The sequence below is a fragment of the Rhinopithecus bieti genome, unplaced genomic scaffold (genome assembly GCF_001698545.2).
Source record: "Rhinopithecus bieti isolate Rb0 unplaced genomic scaffold, ASM169854v2 scaffold_13352, whole genome shotgun sequence".
Taxonomy (NCBI): Eukaryota; Metazoa; Chordata; class Mammalia; order Primates; family Cercopithecidae; genus Rhinopithecus; species Rhinopithecus bieti.
The window spans coordinates 2,390,569-2,414,424 of record NW_016808026.1 but is presented as its reverse complement, the minus strand read 5'-3'; the positions used below and the strand labels follow the sequence as shown (position 1 = coordinate 2,414,424).

General features: G+C 36.5%; 1 protein-coding gene across 5 annotated transcripts in view; it reads right to left on the bottom strand.

The window, feature by feature from the left end:
* The window catches only part of ZFPM2 (zinc finger protein, FOG family member 2), a 506,031-nt gene that overhangs the window by 163,910 nt on the left and 318,265 nt on the right, over nucleotides 1-23,856 (bottom strand). For all 5 annotated transcript variants that reach the window (XM_017885192.1, XM_017885194.1, XM_017885195.1 and 2 more), the window contains one exon: nucleotides 4,005-4,116. In XM_017885192.1, the coding sequence (XP_017740681.1) occupies nucleotides 4,005-4,116 (112 nt within the window). The remainder of the gene's footprint in view (nucleotides 1-4,004; nucleotides 4,117-23,856) is intronic.

Here is a 23,856-nt window from a genome sequence, read left to right as displayed (position 1 = left end):
GTGGCAGCATAACCTTGGTTTTATTTAGGGAACTATCTCTCCTCCATTTCAGTGGCTCATGTGGGGTTAATTTTATTTTTAGGCCCCAGGCTGACTATGGTCTGCCTAGGAGAGTCATAGTGATTAATTGGTTCAGGGAATGGTATGTGATATGCTCTAATCACAAAACCCAGAAAAGCTCTCTTTTCACCGAAGTTGCTATGCTGGTGGAATAAGTCTGGAGTTGCCACTAGTTATCTGAGAATGATGCCCACACAAGAAAGAAGAGCCACATGATAGAGAGAGTCTGGGAAAAAAGTTTGAGCAACTGAATCAAGCAGTTCCTGACATCCAGAATATCCCTGGACTCTCAGTGATATGAGCAGATGAACCTACCTACCCCAGAACACACACACACACACACACATACATACACACACACAATTTTTTGGCAGAATCTAATTTCAGTTAGATTTCTATCACTTGAAAACAAAAGAGGCCCAATTAATAAACAATGTAGGCATTATGAAAATGCCACAAACATTGTAGAGGTTCAAGTTAACATTTGTTAACCCTTCCATCTTCAAAAAGCTTTTGCTTTGAGGCGTGTTATCATACATACAGACTGTGGAGACAGACGACTCCAGAGTCCAGCGTGTTTGGATACCAGTAGGAGTGCCTCCCGGGGTCATATTTTCCATGATCCAATCAATCCCTAGTGAAATCCCAGAATATTAAGGTATTGACACAACTTTGCGACATGCTCTGCGTGAGCTGTCTCCTCCCTCTAAAGGCACTCTAAATACTAGAAATTAGTTTCAGGCCTCTGAACCCCAGGTAGAAGATCAAAGAAAAGTCTGCAGCAAAGTAGAGAAATAAAAATGTATGTTGAAATGCAAATGATCAGGGCTTTTTGCTTTTGTTTTTTACTACATAATTCTAGATCATTAATATAAGCATCCACTGTGAGTTTTCAAGAGGGCTACGATAAATGATATTTGGTCATGGGGCTTTTTTCTTTAATCTTAGGGTTCCATGAAATGCGTTTTGGGAAATGCCACACTTTAATATATATATTTTGTGATTTCTAGGGATAAAAGCCTGGGTGGTTTTGGTTGTTACTCATCATTTAACAGTGGCAAAGGGAAAGGCAGAGTCATATAGTTCAAGGAGTACAGAATTTGGAGTTGTCAAGATGTAGATTGAATTTAGCTCTATTGTTAGCGCTCTATGATCACAGGCAATCATGCCACCTCTCTAAGTCATAGGTGCAAAATGAGAAAATACTATCTATTTCATTGAGTTGTTTTGAAGCTTAATGCAGACAGAACATATTCTAGTATGTATCACTTCAACCCTAAGTTGGACAAATGTATGCTTGAATCCCACTCAATCACTTGTTAGCCATGTGACCATGACAAACTATTTACCCTACTTAAGTCTTTTATCTACCTTTGTAAAATGGGGTAGTATGTTGATTATCTCATAGGAGCTATTAAATAAGGATTAAGCTTTAAAAAGCGTACACAGTAGTTATTGTAGTTCTGGCATTTGAACTGCAAAACCAATTGTTCTTGTAAGTTGAACAATGCCAAATTACCCTTTACAGGTTAAAACATTATTGAATAGCAGCAATTCATACAGTTCATCATCATAGTATGTGAAATGTCTATTTCAGTGTCTGGCAACCATTCATCATTTGTTTATCTGGTCAACCAATCAATATGTACTTATGCTTTTCTTGTACAGGGAGCATGCCAGACCAGGAATAGAAAGGTGACTAAGACACACTGTGTCCTCAGTAAATATAGAGTAGATTGAAGAGGCAGGCAATCATAACTAACTTTTTTACTTACTCCCTTTTTAAACACATAAACTGTATATTCATGATCATGAAACAAGGTAATAGAGAGCAATGAGAGAAGCACATACAATTTGGCATGGGAGCATCAAGAAGATAATTCAAGGTGTGCCCAATAAATGGTGGCTACTATCATCAATGTACAAGGTTAGCACACAGTTGGACTCAATACATGCTTTACCAGTTAATTAATGAATAATTAATAAGCTTCTATTAATTACTCTACGTTGTTTATTGCAAAAAGATATAAGGTATAGCCAACCATAAACACATAAGTTTGCTCAAGTTAGCACACCCCACTAAACACAGAATTCCAATTCTGTTATACAGGTTCGGCATCCCTAATCAGAAAATCCAAAATCTTTCAGATTGTTCCAAAATCCAAAACCTTTTGATCACCAACATGATGCTACAAGTGAAAAATTCCACAATTGACCTCACGCAATGGGTGACAGTCAAAACTTAGTCTCAGGCACAAAATTATAAAATATTGTATAGAATTACCATTAGGTTACGTGTATTTTGTGTTTATGAAACATAAATGACTTTCATGTTTAGACTTGGGTCTCATTTCCAAGATATCTCATTATGTATATGTAAATATTCCAATCTGAAAAAAAGTCTGAAATCTGAGACACTCTGGTCCCAAGCAATTTGGATAAGGGATACTCAAAATATATAACAATCATCTCTACTAAAAGAATAGCTGATTTAAAAGTGCAATGAATTTGAATCATAAATGAGGACCAGCTATTGCCATGTTTCCCTCCGTACTATATTGGTTCAATGAAGATAAAATATCATACAACAGAAATCTGTCCCCAACAAGTGGTCCTGCATTCCAAGGCATCTTTTGTATTCTGAATGTTGGCATTGGTAAACTGATTCCCTATACTTTTCACTTTGATAGATTATATTGGCATATCCTGGGAAAATCTCACACCCCTTTTAGCTGAACGCTCCCACCAGCATACCACAGGTATTCCAGGTTAGAAAATTAGTGGGTATGGGGACAAGTAATTATAGAAGGAAAAAACTAAAGTCAGATCCTGGTGTGCAGATTGTTTTTTTTTAGCTTGCAAATTCCCTCTTTCCAGTGTTTCAACTTTCAAAGGTTCATGGTAGTTTAGAGGCAATCCTCTTATAAGTGTACAAATTGTAATGATTATAGGAACAAGTTGTAATTGTTTCTAGCAAGTTTTTAAGAGTCTTTGATGTTATGATTAGTGTTTTATATGTTAATATATTGATAGGGGTGCTTATTTGCTTGTTCCCTTGTATGCTTTTATGGTTTCTAGGTTCAATGTGCAAATACATCTTTGATCTCAGTAGGTCTATTTGGTTTAAAAAGAAAGCCAAGAGAAATTAAACATGAGAAGCACAAAGTTTTGCAATATTTATGAAGAAGTGAGATTAGGGATTTCACTGTAAGAGTACAGAGCTAGGACTAAGACTCAAATGTGGAGAAAAGTGCCCCAAAACCACACCACACGTGAGGAAGGTCCCGTGCTACGGACAGCCAGCCCCACGACGTGCCATTATGGAGCTGTGGCTCCTTTGTAGCCAGGGCGCAGCTACATGACGCAGTCTGGGTTGATGTCACACTGAGCAAATCAAAGGCAATGCCCTGCAAGTCATCAGCTTCTGCTTTAGAGTTTGCCTCCTGCCCTTCAGAAATCACCAGGGGGAAGATTTCTGTCTTTGCAAAGGTTTCATTTCCAGCTATCCTCTCATCACGCATGACTTCCAGAAACTGGCTAGAATGTAGCGCCTCTTGGACCGTGCACCTTGACACAAATTGCTAAACTTTAGAAGGATTTCACTTTTTGATAATGTCTAAAAGGAGAATTTGGAGTTTCATCAAACCTGGCTATCAACGATACTAACAGCAAGAGAAAGATACTAGTCAAGTCACTCAAATACAGAGTTAGGTAAATGTATAAGGCAATAAGTAATTAATGGTATGACACTTTTGTTTTATGCTGCACAGAAAACAAAAAAGGTGGCTTTACTGAAAATACACATTAGAGGAACTCAAATGGGAAAACAGGACGAGAGAGGATCAAATTATACTTTGTACTTCCATTCCAGCCCTTCAGGTGCTGTTTTGCAATGCTCAGGTTTTAACACTTCCAAAGAGAGAGGGAAACAATCTTGCATTTACCTTTGCTGTACACAATGCAGTTGTTTTTGTTGTCTTCCACTCCTTGCCAAGTCACATCCAGCAACCACTTGGGACCAGCAGTCAGCACCATTGGGACCTGAGCCTTTGTCTTCTGCAGAAAGAATGATAACAAACAGATGCCATTTGCTTCCGTTGATTAAAAACTTGAATAATAACTGTACTAATCATTTTATTTTTACAAACAACTAAATCTCCCAAACCATAATCCAAGTCTTTATTCCCCTGTCTCATGATATCTTTTTAAGACGACAGAAGCTGTAAAGCTTTACTGCTTTCACTAATCTGAATGGTAGAAATATTATCAAGGTTTTTTTTTTTTTCCTAAATGATACTGAATCAGATCTCCAAGATTAGACAGATCTCTTGTGGCTCTGAATTATAAAGAGAATGCAGATGACTTTCATTGCAAAGAGCAGAGTGTTTAGAAGTGAACTTTAGACACATTGTACTTTACTATCAACAGGATCTCACTATTTCCTGAAACAGACAGGAAAGAATTTAAAGAATCAGGATCCATTTCAAAGCTCTGTCCTGAGCAACATTTATATTAGAGTAAGAACTTACTCTGAATGAATAATGACATCTACCCAACCCCCTAAGTGTGGCTATGTAGTCTCACTGTAACTGAAATAATAATAATGCTAATGATGCACCACACATTGTCTCCAGAAAGACCGTAAAAGAGGAATCGTGAATAAATTCAAATGCAGAGCAACTAAAGCATGACATCCCTTGCTCTGAGAACCACAGAAGCAGAGACAAGTGCTATAATTCTAACAAAGTATTTTCAGTGTACATGTTAAATAGAAGGCTCAAAATAGTCACAATTTTTAGCTGTTTGGCATCCAAATTATTTATCTGTAAAACTCCGTGGATAAATTTACATGGCTGGAAATAAACTGGGGAGGAAATAAGTATGTCTCAGCAAGACTGTGTTTCCCGATGAGTCACGGTGAACCAGCATTCACTTTTATCATTCTCCAGTCCATGTTCTGTATGTCAAACACCATGAAACCACAGCACAGATTACAATACAAGGGTCTCAAGGTAATTTTTGAACTGAATTTTCACCTAGATATGATCCTGCCAAAGAAATCTCAGTCCATTCTGGGATTTTTCCACATGATACATACTATCACAAATTTCCCAAATTGGCCTTAACAAGTATTCATTTGAGGAGTTCCACGTAATCTGGTGATTTCAAATCTTTCAGGAATCTGGAAAACCCATTTCACCTGCCTCATGACAACAATGATAGCACAAAAAACACTGATCCATTGTTAATTGCAAAGCCATACTGAAAACTATGCATAAAATGAATGCTGACCCATTTCTTAAAATATCAATAATATTATAAATGCAAAAACTAACATAAAATATAGTATTTAATGGAAAATCAAACATGATGGATTTAAAAGAAGTCTGAAAAAAACTACTTCAAATATTAAAACAAAGAGTATAAACTACAACTAAATCAAGTATAACAAATTCTAGTACATTGATCTTTAATATTTATATTTTGATTCATTGTGGAGTCTTAATTTTTCAACTATGTATCTTAATAGTTGGCAAAGATAACCACAAAGCAGTTCTCTAAAAGCCTTGTGAAAAAGATGTAATTTTATATTCTATGCATATTTTAACTATATAGACAAAATGTTATCAAGTTATCCTTATTGTTATCAGTCTGAGGAACTATTATTTTGTATTTCCATTTTCAAAACAGGATTAGAGGAGAAACAAACTTGTTCTATACGAAATGATAGTGATCCAAATCCAATTAAATATTAGGTCTTAATGACGCATATTTTGCTCTTCTTTTACTATCAGACTGACAGATAAATCCATAGATCAGGATCTGGTGGTCGGGTGTGGTGGCTCACTCCTATAATCCCAGCACTTTGGGAGGCTGAAGTGGATGAATCACTTGAGGCCAGGAGTTCGAAAGCAGACTGGCCGACATGGTGAAATCAGATCTCTACTAAAAATACACAAATTAGTCAGGTGTGATGGTGCATGTCCGTAATCCCAGCTACTTGGGACGCTGAGGCAGGAGAATTGCTTGAACCCAGGAGTGGAGGTTGCAGTGAGCCGAGATCATGCTACTGTACTCCAGCCTGGGCGACAGAGCTAGACTTTGTCTCAAACAAAACAAAACTAAACTAAACTAAATTAAACTAAACTAAACCCCAACGGATCTGCAGTTCTCCAGGCCCAGGCAGAACAAGTCGGAGGAGGGAGTCCACCACTTCAGGAAGCCTATGCAGGGGCACTCCGTGACTTATTTGTAACATCACTCTTTCCCGATTTTAAATAATAGATTTCAAACAGGCACCTGGCCTATTTTTCCTGGATTATCTTATTTCATGAAAAATAATTATTTTAAATTATTTAATCACCCCGTTTCATAGTTCTTAGAATCCTATGAATTTCAACACAGTAAATTAGCTTTTATAATAATTTCACAGATACTATAAAAAATAGATAGTGATCACTTACATTCTTTAGAGAATCTTTTAGTATAAAGTATATCAACTGATTTTCCAAAACCATAATCTTCCATTCATTTCACAAATAAGCAAATTCAATCCTGTGCCTTGTGCTAGGAATGTAAGTAAGTCTTTTTTGGTGAAGGATACAGATACATTAAAAATGTTTAAAGTAATGTGAAAAGTACCATGGTAGGAAGTGCTAAGACATGTGTCAATTGTTTTGGGGTCAATGAGGGAAAGAGAAAAACTCCCATCCTTTGGGGTCTGGGGACACATCATAGAAGAGGCAACATTTGGGCAGGATTTTAAAGGATAAACAGGAAGAATGTGCAGTTGCTGGAAACAGTGTGGGCAAAGGCTGAACAGTCTATAAGAAAGTCAAGTGTGCAGGAAATGGGAGTTCTGGGACTCTGGTTAAAGTTCTTATGAAGTCTTTAGCACCCTTTTTGTTACGTAGAAAGCACTAGAAAAGTATTATCTATCATAATCATCATTAATATAATTGTTATTGATAAATGGAAAGAACATAATAGCATATGTATCTGGCAGGGCAGGTTATAAACAGATTTTAAAAGACCTTGATGTATTAGGCAAAACTTTGGTAAACTTTACTTTGTGCTTAATTCTGTAAGCAGAAGGAAGCCAATAAAGATTTTTTAGGGAGATGGAATAAGGGTACTACTGTTTAGGCTACTTGTGCCTAAACTACTTGTTTAGGCTACTTTGTTAGGCATTTCTCTTACTTACCTAGCCCTCATGTATGTTTTAGATAAGAAAATTGCAACTGAAAATTAAATAATATCCTTTAGGTCAAATTGCTGGTAGGTGGCAGAGGCCAGAGCCAATATTTATAGTTAGCTTTGTTCCCAAATATTACCACCCCTAGTGGTTTTTCTGGAACTGAAAGGTTTCCCAGGAAGCTGTACTTTCAATGCCTTGGGCAATTTAGGATGAGTTTTCACCTCCCCACCACCACCACCACTACTACTACTAAAACAATTATTAGTGGTTTACGTGTTAGCTATTGAGGTAAGCATTTCACTTGAATGGTCTTTTTTGATTTTTACAACTCCAGAAGTTAGCTACTAACATTTTCTCCATTTTCTACATAAGCAAATTAAGGATTAGAGGAGCTGATATTGTGGGTAAAATATAAAAGTAATCAATTAATATATTTCCTAATGGTAAGTTAGGCATTATATCTTTTGAAACTCTGGCAAACATTTATTTTGCCTGGGTACAAGTAGCATTGGATTTATTAAAAAATTGAGAAAATAATTTATTTTAGTCCAAATCAATAAGGCAAAAGAAAAAAATGGAGCAAAGACTTGCTGAAAGTTATACCCAAGCTGTAAAGTAAATAATAAGTAGATAAAAAATCTCAAGGGACCAGTTATTACAGTTTTGAGAAGGTACATCAATTTCTTTCTGAAGAAGTCAACTTTTGTAGAGATTGACTGACTTCAAAGAAGATTACCAAGTGTGAGAAGGAAGGAGTTAGCCAGGATTATGTGAAATCTACACTCCAGAAAAATCCATGAATAGAAAATAACAATAATATCCACATTGATCATTAGGTTCACTTCCCGTGTCTCCAACATAAGAATGCATAAAATTCTAGAACACTAAGAGCTAGAAGCTACTTTAAAGTTAGTCACTGAGTTTAATTCTCAGATATCATAAACAAGGAAAGTCAGGCCAAAATTTTTATCTCATACTCTACAATGGGTACAACTGGCACAACATTTTGGGAAAAGAGAACAGACATAAAAGGTGTGGTAGGCAGGAAAATGGCCTACCAAAGATGGCTATGCCCTAATCCCCTGGAACCTGCGAATATGCTACCTTACTTGGCAAAAGGAATTTCAGAGAGATGATTAGGTTTTTGTACCGTGAGATGGTGAGATTATCCTAGATTATCCAGATGGGCCCAGTCTAATCACATAAATCCTTACAAGTAGAAGTGAAAGGCAAGAGTAAATCCAAGAGATTCAACACAAAAAAAATGCTGTCTGCTTTTGCTACCTTTAAAAATGGGGGACTGAGAGCAGAAACTAAAGAATGTAGTGGTGTCTAAAAACTGGGAACGGCCTCCAGTTTACAGGAACCAAGAAACAAGAAGTTCAGCTCTACAACATCAAGGTACCAAATGTTGCCAACAATCTGAATGAATGAGCACGAAATGGATTCTCTCCTGGAGCCTCCGGAAAGGAATGCATCAGGAAGACTGACACCTTGATTTTAGTCTGGTGAAGTCTGTACTCATATTTCTGATCTACAGAATATGAGATAATAAATTTCTGTTGTTTGAAGCCCCCAAGTCTATGGTAGTGTGTTTCAGCAGCAATAGAAAGCTAACACAAAAGATATCCAGATTTATTGATTACAGTTAAAACAAAAATAACTAATTTTCTTATCAAGTGTGCTCAAAAGTGTGAAATAGCTTCCCCTTAGTTGAAATAACACCGAATATACCTTGTTATTCCACAGTCATTGATCATTTATTTATAAGTCATTATGAAGCAGGATATTTCCCCGACCCCTTCACGGGACTTGTGACAGGGGTGCCTCATTTACTCAGCCTGCTGCTCTCAACTCCTCGAGGGAGAGAGCACACGAGCAAACAAGTACGGAAACGGGAGTGAACAAGCGCTGGAACCAGCCAGCCGCTTCAGTGCCAGTGGGACCAAACTCCATTCACTCGGACCTGCTGTGTTCCACCTCTTGCAGGAGGGAGTGCGCAGGTGAGTGGGTGTGGGAAGCAGCCAGACGCTTTAGTGCTGGCAGGAGTGAACTCCATGCAGGCTCCACAGCAGCATACAGGCAGGGGTGACTGTGACTCCCAAAGCCCCAGAGGGCTTGTTACAGTGCTATTTTAGCTCTGCTGTCCGTGGTCAGCTTAACTGTTAACAGCTCAGTGGGTCCTTTGCCTTTTCATGTTAGATGGCTACTCTCCACCAGCCAGGGCAAAGGGCCAGTGTGACAGTCTTTTGTATCCTCACTCGTGGCTCCCAAGCTCTTGTCTAGTGTCTGGGAAAAATGGGGTCGCATTAACAAAGTGAAAGATAGTAAATGGGGAGATTTTATTGTCTATGAAAGTGGTTCTCAGTGGCAAGGGGAGCTGAAAAGGGGACGGGGTGGGTAGGTAATTTTCACCTGAAGTCTGACCATCTCTGGCCAGATTCTTCTCCAAAGTTGCACCATCAAACCATCTCTCTGAAGTCAAGCTGCTTCTCTCCAACGTCCAGCCATAGTCCTGTCTACCAGCTGAGGATTTTTATAGGCACAGGATGGGACGGTGTAGGTGGTTTAGGAAAAGACAACATTTGAGTGGGAAAACAGGGATAGAAGTTCTCACTTTGGGCCACAGTTTCAGGCTTTTTGGCTTGAGGGTGGCATTTTTGCCAGGGACCCACCCTTTTCTGCCTAGAATTTCTCTGCCACTTGTCCCCATCAATTAGAGATACTGTGTTCTTGCTTTAAAATACAAGCAAATACACAATGGTGACTGTAATAATTCCTGCTTATACCAGTTATGTCATATCCTGAAGCATCATTGACTTTACAGTTGAAGTATAGCAAAAGGACATTATTGTTTTTGGAGTCACATTATCTAGGTTTGAATCCTAACACATGCCACTGGTAGCATCTATGACTAGAAAACCACTTAAGTGTTCTCAACTTCAGAATGGACATCAGCACAGTGGGGCTAATTTTCATTTCAGAGGCTTTTGAGAAGCAACTAGCAAAGAGCCTAGTACTCTACAGATGCACATCAAACCTTTGCTGGATAGCTACATTAAAAAATGAAATAAAACACACAAAAGGCATTTACAAAAACCCCACTATTTCTCAGGCTCTGGTCATATTTGTAGTGATTAGCATAGATGTCTAGACAAAAACTCTTTATTATCTAATTGAAAGGTTGTGATAGTCATTATGGCTACTGATCAGTTACTTCCAACTCTTCACTTTCCAGATCTCTTTTAAAGTTGGATCTAGCCACGTGACTTTGCTTGACCAATGAAATTGAAGAAGTGGCTTGTGTCACTCCTACACAGAACCTGTGAGATCCAATGGCCAATTCACCATTATGCCTTGCTTTTGCTGAAACAATCATGGAAACAAAGAGGTAGACTGGCAACCGCAGTGGTCAGGGAGTATGAGAAAGAAATGAACTTTTGCATGTACAAAGCTGTTGTAGTATTAGGATTGCTTACAACCTCAGCAAAACGTAGCTTATTTTCACTTATACAAAGTTTTTCTCCATTTTTTCCATTTTGAAATATTGAATTTTTATAGGTTCAAGGTTGTATTTTGTCTGTATCTAGACAGTCTCTTTCAGCAATAAATCAATTCAAGGTACATAACAATAGCCTTGAATTTCACTTAAACTGGAATGTCTTCTTTTTTTAAAAAAAGAAATCTTGTGCACTTTTAAGGCTCCACAATTGTACTTTTTAAAATTCTGCACTCCTGGACACGGTTTGAACCCCGAGTTTCACGTTTAGACAGCCCACAACTAGACAAACTTGACAAGGACAAAATGGGTCAAAAGTGTCATTTCTTAGGAATAATTAAAATCATCTAATGTGGATGAGAGAGGTCAGACTAGCATCCACTTCTCACTAACCTTTAGAGTTACTGGACCGACAAAGGAGGAAGCCTTCAATAAATGTTTATAGTCAAGCCAAAAGGTTAATGGAGATAAAAGTAGACAGCCCAAAGGTAAATAATAGAGGACTAACCCAAGAAACTGGCGACATAATGTTGTCCCAGGGATTCCAAATTTTGCTAGAAAAAAAAAGATACTGAGGATTTCCAAAAGGAGGGTTAGAAAGAAATGAAAGTCACAGGAAAATCTTCCCATGAGATGAGCTTATTTTTACATTACATGCCTTTAACAGAAGTAGAAGTGTTATTTGATTTAAAAAATTGGCCTCCATTGACTTTAGTTTAGGAAATACAACAAAAATACCATTAGAGAATCTCATGCCAATGCCATGAGATATAGTTTGATGCTGTTAAAAATGCCCTCGGTGTGTGGCTTCCTTAACTGGGTAACAGATCAAAAGCACTGAGGCCTGTTTGGCTAAATACTGCTCTTTTAACAATTCATAGCTGTTTATATTCTCTCAGCTATAAAGCATATTTGACAACAGGCCTAGAGGATTTTTAAAATTACTATAGACATTACATTTATATTGTGAGAACCAGAAATACACACACACACACACACACACACACACACACACATACACGCACACACATTCCCTTGCCCTTAGGAATTGTATGCTACCACCACTGCCAACCTCCCCTAACTGAATTATTCCCTACATTTAAATGAAAAAAACGGTGCTGTACATGATTTGACCTTGTACAACCACACAAAATTTTACACAGTAAAAGTTTCAGTTAATGTATCCAAGCAGTTCTCCACACTGGAACTCAATTCAAATTCAATCTGACAGTCAGGAAAATATTATATCACACTCCTTTTAACTATGTGAAATCTCTAGAGACAGTGAATTGAATTTGAAAATTTCCCTCACCAACAGCTATGGGGGCATAACAATTACAAATCCTGGACTACTTAGACTGGGAAAAAATATGCCCAGGAATAATTCAAGACCTTATACAATTGAATTTTTAGTAATCCTGGGCATGGTCTACAGTCTCAACATTATTGATTTGACTGGAACTATACAACTTTTAGTATGCTAATTTCCACCCACCAAAATAGTGCTTTTTAGTAAATGCCATTTAATAAGTTAAACTTTTGAAAGTTAAACCAAGTGACAGTTTGCACTTGATGCTATTTAGGCAAAAGGCCTTTCTTTATTTCTTCTCTTTTTTTTTGAGAATAGAGTGTCATTTTAAACTACATAAACAAAATCATTCCATTCCATGTGATCCTGTAGGGTCAACATTATTGATGTGATATAAAAACAGGTTCTCAGGCTGGGCATGTAATCCCAGAACTTTGGGAGACTGAGGCTGGTGAATCACCTGAGGTCAGGAGTTCGAGACCACACTGGCCAACATGGTGAAACCCCATCTCTACTAAAATTACAAAAAACATTAGCCAGGTGTGGTGGCAGGCACCTGTAATCCCAGCTATTTGGGAGGCTGAGGCAGGAGAATTGCTTGAACCTGGGAGGCAGAGGTTGCAGTGAGCCGAGATTGCACCATTGCACTCCAGCCTCGGTAACAAGAGTGAAAGTCCCACTAATAAAAAAAAAAAAATAGGTTCTCACAGATAACACCTGAATATTCCCCATGACTAATTAATGTTAAGTACTCAAACACAGCGAGGCATATCACTTGCTTCAATTAAAATCTTGTGATTCTATTGAAAAATGGAGTAAAATGACCACTGAATTAAATTGGGATGTCCCTTAAGTGAGAGTTGCAAAGTGTGCATGTGTGTATACGTGTTTCTATATACAGAGATTTCAGCAAGTAACTTAGAAAACTTCCAAACGCATACATATTTTAAAAAGCTATCTTATTTGTGTTTATTGTTTGGGAAATAAGAAAACTCAACTTCTTAAAACATTATCAAAGTTGCATTGCTTGAAAAAAAATTATATGCTATACCTACTTTCGAAACTGAAGCTCAGCATATTAAGAATACTCCTAAATTAGAAAATATGTGAAAAGGACAAATGGGAAAGACATTAGCAACATCCTATAACAAGAACCACTACACTATATAATTAGGCACAGAATAGATTTATGAATGGAGATTCCAGGAACATTTCATTAGATTAGAGTTTTCTTGGAGCACAGTTCTACAAAATATCCTGTAAGAACAGCATGAGAGTGAAATTCCAGAGAACTTCTGCTAACAAATGTCTTCGAGTAGAATGTGGTATGTGGGATCTCAAATATGATAAGAGACTTTTCAAAAACAAAATGAGTGTGAAATAAAATGATAGAATTCTTGGCTATTATGTCCATACTCCTTATGTCAGACAGTTTTATCTCTATGAACCAAAAATTTAAATAATCATTATCTCTGAGGTATATTTGCTTTTAGTTCTCAAATTGTTGGAACATATTATCTTAACATGAGTCACTGCTTGAATATAGGAATTTCAGCATAAGAAGTAATGATCCTGTTAGAAGAGAAAATACAAATAGTTCTACAGATATGGGCTATTAAAAACAATCTGTTTGCTTCCAAATATCATTTCATGATATTTTAAAATAATATAAAATTATTTTCAAGATTACTCACTCTAAATATATAGATATTTCATTTTCAAATGGAAAGAATCTCTAGATGAATATAAACATCTAAGCTATTCAAATATTTATTATACTTTCATTTTCCAGAAAGAATAGACTCATTTCTCTTTCCCTTTTGCCAACTTCACTCCCACAGCCTCATCTGTTCCCCACATACATTTGGCTCCAAAGAGGAACTGCTCCCTCCAAACTGGCAATCATTAACTTCAACCTTTTATTTTATACAGCTCTGAAAGTCACAGGGTGTTTAAGGAGTGTTGTTTTGCTCCTGGCAGAATTTCTGGGCTTGCACCTAGTGCAATGTGCAAAAAGTGTGTCAGCGCTGAAACTCTGAGAAGAGAAAAGTAAATTGCTCGAGTGCCCCTTCTTACATAAGGCTGTCACATAAACCTGTGGCAGGGTTCAGGGATCCAGAGAGCTGTGGTACCAGCTGTGTGACCTGGGGCCACTGAACCTCTGAAGGTCTCAGCTTCCTTTTCTGTTAAGATGATCTCATATGTACTACAGCTTGATAACGATATTATTATAAGACTTTTTATTGTAGAATTTCCATCAAATCTTGCTCAAATTCTGAGTGTGGAGAAGAAAATATATGGGAAAGCTCAACACATTGAGCTTATACTTACTTAAGGAAGCTTTACCATTGTATTGGCCAATCGCTAAATAAAGCCATTTTAACTTAGTACATTTTGATATTTTAACCCTTTTAGAGAAAGTGATTGGTGAAAATAAAAACGCTAGCCTGAAGAATACAAAGAGTATCTAGTAGAGGTGCATACAAACTCAATGTGAATGCCTTGTTTAAACCACTGTAAAAAAAAAAAAAAAAAAATACAGTGGTCAATTCTGTTCATCAGTCTCCATCTGTAGCTGAGAATTACCCCAAAAGTATTCTGTGGAAGAGAGAAAACACTACCCTGCACAAAGGCATCTTCAGATACTAAGATGTGTCCACCTTTCACGAATGAATCCACTGAAATATGTAATGAATCTCTCAGTCACCATTCAGGCTGACTCCTTTTTATTACTGTTTCAGTCAATCTTCTGCCAAAAAAGAGGGCAATTCTGAATCCCAGTATTAATATAGTAAATTTTAAAACCAAATATACAATTTTTCTTTTAATTATATGGTGTTTTCATGATGTGTATTCTTATATCCATCTATAGACATAAAGTATTAACTTGCTTATATTTTGAACTTAAAATATACCTGATATTACAATATTTGAAGTTGATGGAAGGGGTCTATGGAAAAACTAGAAGAATGGAAATAAGAAGGGGATCCCCCTCTAAAGGGAAAAAGTATGTGAAATTATTAAACTATATCATAGGTGCTGTGATGACTATAGTATCTTTTGGGAAGGCACATTTTCTGAGACAAATTATTAAAAGTCAAGTTACTGAAAGTCAGATGCAAAAAAATAAAATCTTGGCAAACTAGTTGGCAAAAGTGTGGAAGTGTTAGAGTAGCTGAACAAAGCTTGTCTAATCTGTGAGACATTTTAGTAACAGAAATATTATAAATGTTTAAATTAAGTATCTAAAGTAAAACTTCTTCCATCAACTTCAAATATTGTAATATTAGGTATATTTTGAGTTCAAAATATAAGCAAGTGAATAGATGTTTATAGATGGGTATAAGAATGCACATTATGAAAAGAACATGTAGTTACAAGAAACATTGTATATTTGGTTTTAAAATTTACTATATTAATATCAGGATTCAGAACCATAAAGTGGTTTTCAGTTTTGTTTTTTTTTTTCACCAAATCAACAGATGCAGAGGGATTATACTAATTCTGCACTTTTACAGAGTAAAAGCCAAGTGTCCAAGTCACTTGCCTTCATTCTGGAGCCAGGCTGCCTCCTTGCTTTCCATGGAATTAACAATGAGAAAAGGACTCCAACCAAACAGATCCACTCAACATGCTCCCAACCTGAAGGACCTTTGTTCAGCATCTCTGTCACTCTGGGGCAACTAATGGAGCATGCTAAGAAGTCAGAATCAAATGAGATAAATCTTTATCAACAGTGCCCCTGGAAAATGTCTTAAATCTTGTTGTTGCTAGTTTTCTATGGGATGCTCTTTATGAAAGGCGAGGTCTCTGTGTTCATTGTAAACCTGAAATTTTATATTAAAATATTTAATTTCTTAATTGGGTAGATTTTGGAGAATATTCTCAGTCATAAGAGAAAATTACATTTCAGTCACTGCTTTCTCAATTCTCTATCCTATCATATTCTTTACAAAAAGAAATATGAATAAAAGCATCAATGTGTGTATTGGAAAGGATATATAAATAATGCTAACATGACAACCTGAACAATTAAAAATTGTTGACTGGAAATAGCAGTGAGTTAAATTATACAATTAGTTGCATGTGTATTACACTGAAGTTTGGGCCAAGTTGTTTTGTTACTCTGAACGTTTTTTTTTTTTTTTTTTCTAGATAAATAATATAACCTTATATATAAACTCATTCCAATTAGTAATAACTAATCAGCATTACTTTTGGATTTCTCTATATTGTTTCTATTTTGAAAGTGTTATTTAGGTTATTCTGCTTTTAAAATAATCATTTTACAGGGATGCCCTCTCGCACCACTCCTATTCAACTCAGTGTTGGAAGTTCTCGCCAGGCCAATCAGGCAGGAGAAAGAAATAGAGTATTCAATAAGGAAAAGAGGAAGTCAAATTGTCCCTGTTTGCAGATGACATGATTGCATATTTAGAAAACCCCATTGTCTCAGCCCAAAATCTCCTTAAGCTGATAAGCAACTTCAGCAAAGTCTCAGGATACAAAATCAATGTGCAAAATCACAAGCATTCTTATACACCAATAACAGACAGAGAGCCAAATCATGAGTGAACTCCCATTCATGATTGCTTCAAAGAGAATAAAATACCTAGGAAACCAACTTACAAGGGATGGGAAGGACCTCTTCAAGGAGAACTACAAACCACTCCTCAATGAAGTAAGAGAGGACATAAACAAATGGAACAACATTCCATGCTCAAGGATAGGAAGAATCAATATTGTGAAAATGGCCATACTGCCCAAGGTAATTCATAGATTCAATGCCATCTGCATCAAGCTACCAATCACTTTCTTCACAGAATTGCAAAAAAAAAATTACTTTAAAGTTCATATGGAACCAAAAAAAAAGAGCCCGCATTGCCAAGACAATCCTAAGCTAAAAGAACAAAGCTGGTGGCATCCACGCTAACCCCGGCTGACTTCAAAACTATCCTACAAGACTACAGTAACGCAAACAGCATGGTAAACTGACCAAAACAATATAACTACGATCAATGGAACAGACGAACAGAACATAGCCCCCGAAATTATACCGACACATCTAACATCCACGCTGATCTTTGACAAATCTGACAAAAAATAGGGAAATGGGGAAAGATTCCCTATTTAATAATGGTGCTTGGAAAACTGGCTAGCCATTTTTAGTAGAATGACTGAACTGATCCGTTCTCCAATTCCTTACGCCTATACAATAAAACAGTTTTTCACAGATGCAATTAAAAGACTTAATTTAAGACCTAAAACCATAAACCCTAAAAGAAAACCTTAGCAATACCATTCCAGGACTAGAATGGGCAAAGAGACTTAATAACCAAAAAGCAATGGCAACAAAGCCAAAGTCAGTACAAATGGGATCAACTTAAAACTGGAAGAGCTCTGCACAGGCAAAAAGAAACTATCATCAAGGAGACAGGCAATCTACAAAATGAGAGAAAATTTGCAACTCTACCCCATCTGACAAAGGGTAATATCCAGAATCTAGCAAACACTTAAGCAAATTACAAGTAAATAAAACAAACGAACCCAATCAAAAAGTTGGGCAAAGGATATAACAGAACACTCTCAAAAAGAAACATTGTGCGCAGCGGCCACAAAAAGATGAAAAAAAGCCATCCATCACGGGCCATCAGAGACATGCAAATCAACCACGATGAGAACCATCTCCAACACGCAGTTACGAAGCGATCATTAAAAAGTCAGAACAACACAATGCTGGAGAAGGAGTGGAGAAATAGAATGCTTTACACTGTTGATGGACTGAAAACTAGTCAACATTGTGGAAGAACAGGGTGGCGATTCCTCAAGGATCGATGAACTAGAAATACACCATTTGAAGTCTGGCCAGGCATCCCCATTACTGGGCGCGTGTATAAGCTCAAAGGATAGAAAATGCATGCGCTATAAAGAACCTACACACTAGTGTACTGCGGCACTATTCACAATAGCAAAGACATGAACCAACCCAAATGTAGCCATCAAGATAATTGACTGGATTAAGAAAAGTGGCCACGTATACACAATGGGAAACTGTGCACGCCATAAAAAAGATGAGTTCACGTCCTTTGGCAGGGGGACATGGTGCAGTTAGAAATCAAATCATCTTGAGCAAGACTATTTGCAAGGGCAGAAAGACCCAAACCCCTGCATTGTTCTCACTCTAGGTGGGAACTGAAGCAAATGAGAACACCGACCAGGGTGAGAACTGAACAATGAGAACACTTGGACACAGGGCGGGGAACATCACACACTGGGCCTATCGTGGGATGGGGGAGGAGGGAGGGATAGCATTAGAAGATATACCTAATGTAAATGATGAGTTAATGAGTGTAGCACACCAACATGACACATGTACACCTATGTAACAAACCTGCACGTTGTGCACATGTACCCTAGAACTTGAAGTATAATTTAAAAACATAATAAAATAATCATTTTATAATTTTAAAGAAATTAAGGATATTCATTATTTATTAAATAATATTTATAGGTTATCTACCATGTAGAATACTCAAGAATACAGAGATGAAATATGGGTTACATTTCTTCAAGATGTTCACAGTATATTAATAATAAAAATATCTAAGTGGTATGCACATAGATTGTCAATATTAGTAATCAAGCTCATTATAAGTTTATGATTGGTACATGTGGAAAGTGCAACACATATTTGATGGTCCATGACCAAACAACAACATAGTAATAGATCAGAAGTGGTTAACAGAAAGGATTTTCATGACAAATTGAACTACACTTTAATTTTACAGTTAGTAACACTGAGGCCCTCTCCAATTTAAAATAAAAGTCTCTAAAATATGGCTTATAATTTTTATAACTATGTTTAAAACCTAATCATAATGGTCTTTTACATGCATGTTTTGGTTTAATCCATGCACCTCTGCACCTATTAAACATCATTTTAATATATATTCATTTAATTTCTGACTGCTAAATGAAGTATATCTTAAAAATACATTGAAAATATATTTTGAGAAATATAACCAAGATGAATATGTATAGATATCAGTTTAAGCATATATTCATTATCTCAGTGTTCCTTATTAATCAATAGTAAAAAGATGATTTAAACATTTGTATTTTGGGGGCCAGGCTGGTTGAGTTTACACTGCATCACCATCACTTACTAGCTGTATAGCCTTGGACAAGGTACTTAACTACTCTCCATCTCAGTTGCATGTCTCCAAAATAAAATGCAATAAACGCATTTATGTCATAGGGTCATTTTGGTGATTAAATGAGTTAATGTGCTTAAGCAGTACTGGGTATGTTATTCTATGTAAGTGAATGCTTTTGTTTCTAGTATTTCTAAAGAAATGTGTTTCCATAAAGGTATAGAACTCTCAGTAAAACAAGAACTTTGGCTGGCTAGAAAACACATTGCTCTCATATATGATCTATAACATTTTATTAAGCCATCATGATGTACTAAAATTCTAGGTGCCACATTACTTTTTTAAATCAATTTTTACAACAATTCTATGAAAGAGATCATTATGCCCATTTTGGAAAGATGAAAACTGAGAGTCTAAAAAGTTAAACAACTTGTCCAAATTCACACTGCCAGAAACTGCCTTAGCCATGAGCTGTCTTCTATTTTTCTCTTAGCAAATCTATAAGAAACAGAATTCTTTCTATGGTGTTAAAGCAATGAGAATCTCCTTAGGAACTGTGTTAAATATCAATTTTTCATGTCCGTGAAAACTAGCTTAAATGATCTTCCATGAGTCAGTGGTTAGCAGTTTCTGTTTTCCATTATGCATGATTCCTAGCTGCACTTTGTATAGGCTAATTACATGGTGCCTCATTAATAATCTTCAGGGTTTTTCGAGCTGTGAAATTTATAGCTTTTGTGGTGAATTATTTCTCACATTTACACAGTTTGGGGTCTTGTAAGTCTAGTTGAGATACTAAATATCAATATCAGACATCAAGTAGGAATAAGGGGAAAAGACCGAACATAGTCTAGCTAGTGATTTTAAAATATTGAAAAGCAGCGAATACTTATTAATATTTTATTTTATGACTGCAGGCATTTTATACCTGTAGAGATGATTATAACATAGAATGGATTTTAAAAAGCCTATAAAAATGTTTCCAATCACAAGTAGAATTCAAGATGACTTTCGGTTAAAATTCACTCAATTCATCACTGATTGCACAAGAACAAATGAAGAATGGTATTCTCTTGGTGCCTAACATCATGGTCAACAGACATAGTACAGACTCACCATAATACAGCCTCACCACATTATACTCTGTGGTGAGGCATCAGCATGCAATCTGAGCAGGCGGTCAGGCCGGTCTTCATTCCTGCAGGTCTACCCCACTCCTCAGAACCTCTGGATGCAACCACTTAGGGAACCTAATCTGCACTCAAATCTTGGCTCACTGGTGGAGGATCCTACACTTAAAAAATATATTTCAAGCTGGGTTTAATTAGTATGTTCCTCAGATTAGATTACTGTTGCTCACAGGTAGACTGGATCAAAAGCTGACAGAGCAGTTTCACCTGCCAGCAGAAGTTCAAGTTAAAAGCGGGAAGACAGAAAGAAGCCTCAGTAAAGAGCATAGGGTGGAAAAAGTGCAGAGGTGAAGAAAAGGTAGTTATTCTGATTCAGTGGGTCTGCAACCAAATACTTCAAATATAATTTAAGTATTGTTTATGGCATACTCACAAAACGCTTCCAGAATGTGGTGAACATGACGATGAAAGGACGCAGAAAACACAATTAACACAGTGGCTAAATTCTAGAGCCATGTTGCTTCAGTTTAGATCCAACATTTGCTACCCATTTATGGTGTGGATCTTTTCTTTTCTTTTCTTTTCTTTTTTTTTTTTTGAGACAGAGTCTTGCTGCTCTGTCCCCCAGGCTAGAGTGCAGTGGCGTGATCTTGGCTCACGACCACCTCTGCCTCCCAGGTTCAAGCGATTCTCATGCCTCATGAGTAGCTGGGATTACAGACTTGCACCACCACACTCAGCTAATTTTTCTATTTTTAGTAGAGACGGGATTTCACCATGTTGGCCAGGCTGGTCTCGAACTCCTGGCCTTAGGTGATCCACCTGCCTCGGCCTCCCAAAGTGTTGGGATTACAAGCGTGAGTAACCACTCCCAACCTATGGTGTGGATCTTAATCAGGTAGGTCAAATTCTCTGTACATTGGTTACCTTATTATTATTATTGTTATACCATATGAACCTGTTGCAAATATTAAATGATGCTTACAAATCACTTAGATTTATACCCAAAACATAGTAAGTGCACATTTATAATTATTATGTGTACTGATTTGGGTAAATGAGACAAAATTTAAGAAATAATTAAATTTCTGTGAAAAGACCTATGCCTATTTATTACATCCAACTTCAACAGAATGATCAATGTGTCATAAATATAAATGTGTAAAAAAATTATGACTTTGACCAATCTTTTTACCTTGTATCTAGTAAATAGATTGCTCCTGGGGAGAAAACTTTACCACTGCTAGCACAATGAAAGGATTTTAATGGCAACTAAATAGAAATTGAATAAAATCTTCCCTTGCATGATGAAAAGCTCTATCTATTGGTTATAACACACTACTATGTTTAAGTTACTCCAGATTTTTTACCTATTGTTTTCACTAGTACTTACCAAATCTAACAACTTGCTTGTAGGGCATTTGGGAATTCGTTTGAAAAGGCTCTGGTCTTTGAGTTTCTAATTATGCTACTTCCCTTCCTTGGACTCTAAATTGGGAATGCCTTATCTAGTATAAACATTTCAGAATATGCAAATTCTTCTTACACCATATGCTATAAAAAGCCTTAAATTTAAATACCATAATCTTAAGTACTTATTTAATTTTTTGTATGTTGTCTCATTTGTCAACTAAAATCAAACCAAGCCAAAAACAAAGCAAAATCCCCCATGACTAAGAAGACCTTGCAGTTTTCCTTAAGTAGTTCCTATTTCATGCTAGTTATACGTATTTTCTAAAATGATCTGGAAATTCACTAAACTTAGGTTTGGTTCTAACTTTGTCAGTAAGTGGTTAGATTACCTTTGTCAAAAATGTATGAATTCCCTGAGCCAGTTTCCTCATTTTTAGAGGAAAAGACCAGGATTCCACAATGTCTAGGGTACCTTCTGGCTCTAAGTTTTCATGTATTCTAAATAGATGAAACTCATGAAACAGACTTCTCCAGTGTTTCTCAGTCTTTTTAAATCTCTGCTTGCTTTCTTGATGTTAAAAATAAGTTCATGGGCTTTAATATTTAGCAATTTGAATAAGCACAGTGACTATAAATATAAACGGCAAAAAGGTGCCCCACTCCCTAGAAGCAAAGAGTCCCTTCAGTAAATACACATACACCTATGCACATCCTTCGACCGGGCTTCTCCCTCATTAGATTTCAGAATCAAAACACTGTCGCTGTTCACATCAAAATGAATTTTCCCTAATTCAACTTTGCAGAAAAGTAAAACTACAAACTCAGAGTTTGCTCTGTCCTTGACATTCTTAGAGCAAAATGCTTTTACTAACTACCCTGTCTTCCATATCTTCTAAGACTGTGCACCCCAGATAAGGCAATAAGCTTGAGTGTATATTTCTATTATTGTGCTATTACTGACTAACCCAAGTTCTAGTTTCTAATAACCAAGACTATAAGAGGGTTCTTCCTTTTTCATGTTATTAAATGAGACTTGTTACTGCCCTTCACAGTGCCATGGACAGTACCCGTGCCACCATAAGCACTCAGTGAACACTTGGCAAATGTTGATGAGGGCATACTATGCAAGATACACGGACCAATTTCCTTTTTGGGCCAAATCACACTATTCTACAACACATGGAAGAAACTTTGATAGTTTTGCACTAGACTAGTTTAAGCAACCCTAAAGTAAATTCAATGATAAGGCCAGTTGATAGCAAAATCTCAAGCATGAAAAATGACACTGTCTTCATTTTTTACGCATAATGTCAAGTATGGATTATAAATAAACTGGAGAATTTTCAAAACCCCTCTAATTTAATTGCTGTGAATAGACTAAACATATACAACAAAACCAAATTATCTTGTAGGTTTTCCTGTCTTAAAAGCAAAGATTTGGGGGGAAGGAGAAAGGGCAAAGAGTGAAACTAGTGATAAAAAGGAAGTGTCCAGCCTTGGGACTGGTGCATAGAGTCCTGCGTTCCAATAAGACTCGACAAACAGCTCTGATCAGAATCTAAGTGACGGGAAACAGCCTGTAGCTTCGAGATTAGCTGCTTCACACTATTTCTGAGTTAAGCCAGCACAAGTAACATCATGAATGCATAATTATAATTATGCATTAGAGTATGCATAATGATCTCAAAATTAGTAAACAAAGAAAAAGCATCAGAATTTCTCAGCTATTTTCAGGTTCCTGTTACAGAAGACAAAATATGACTAAGATTTTAGGGAGGGGTGTCTACTGAAACTTTTTTTGCATGAAATTTGCAAACTTGAAGAAATAATTGATGAATCAGTATTGACTTAAAAGTCTCTTTTAGGAAACTCCACATAAATGAGTCAAAGAAATATAACAGGGTTTTGAAAACATATGAAGCAAACACACAACGTGCTCATAATCAAAATACCTAAACCTCAAAAAAGAAATAATAATTAACATCTTGCACTTCTGTTATTGTCTAATAAAATAATGTGTATGCCTGGAATTGTTTGGAAAAAGATAATGATCTGTGATTGGCTAAAATAAAATGGGTAAAAGAACTAAGAGA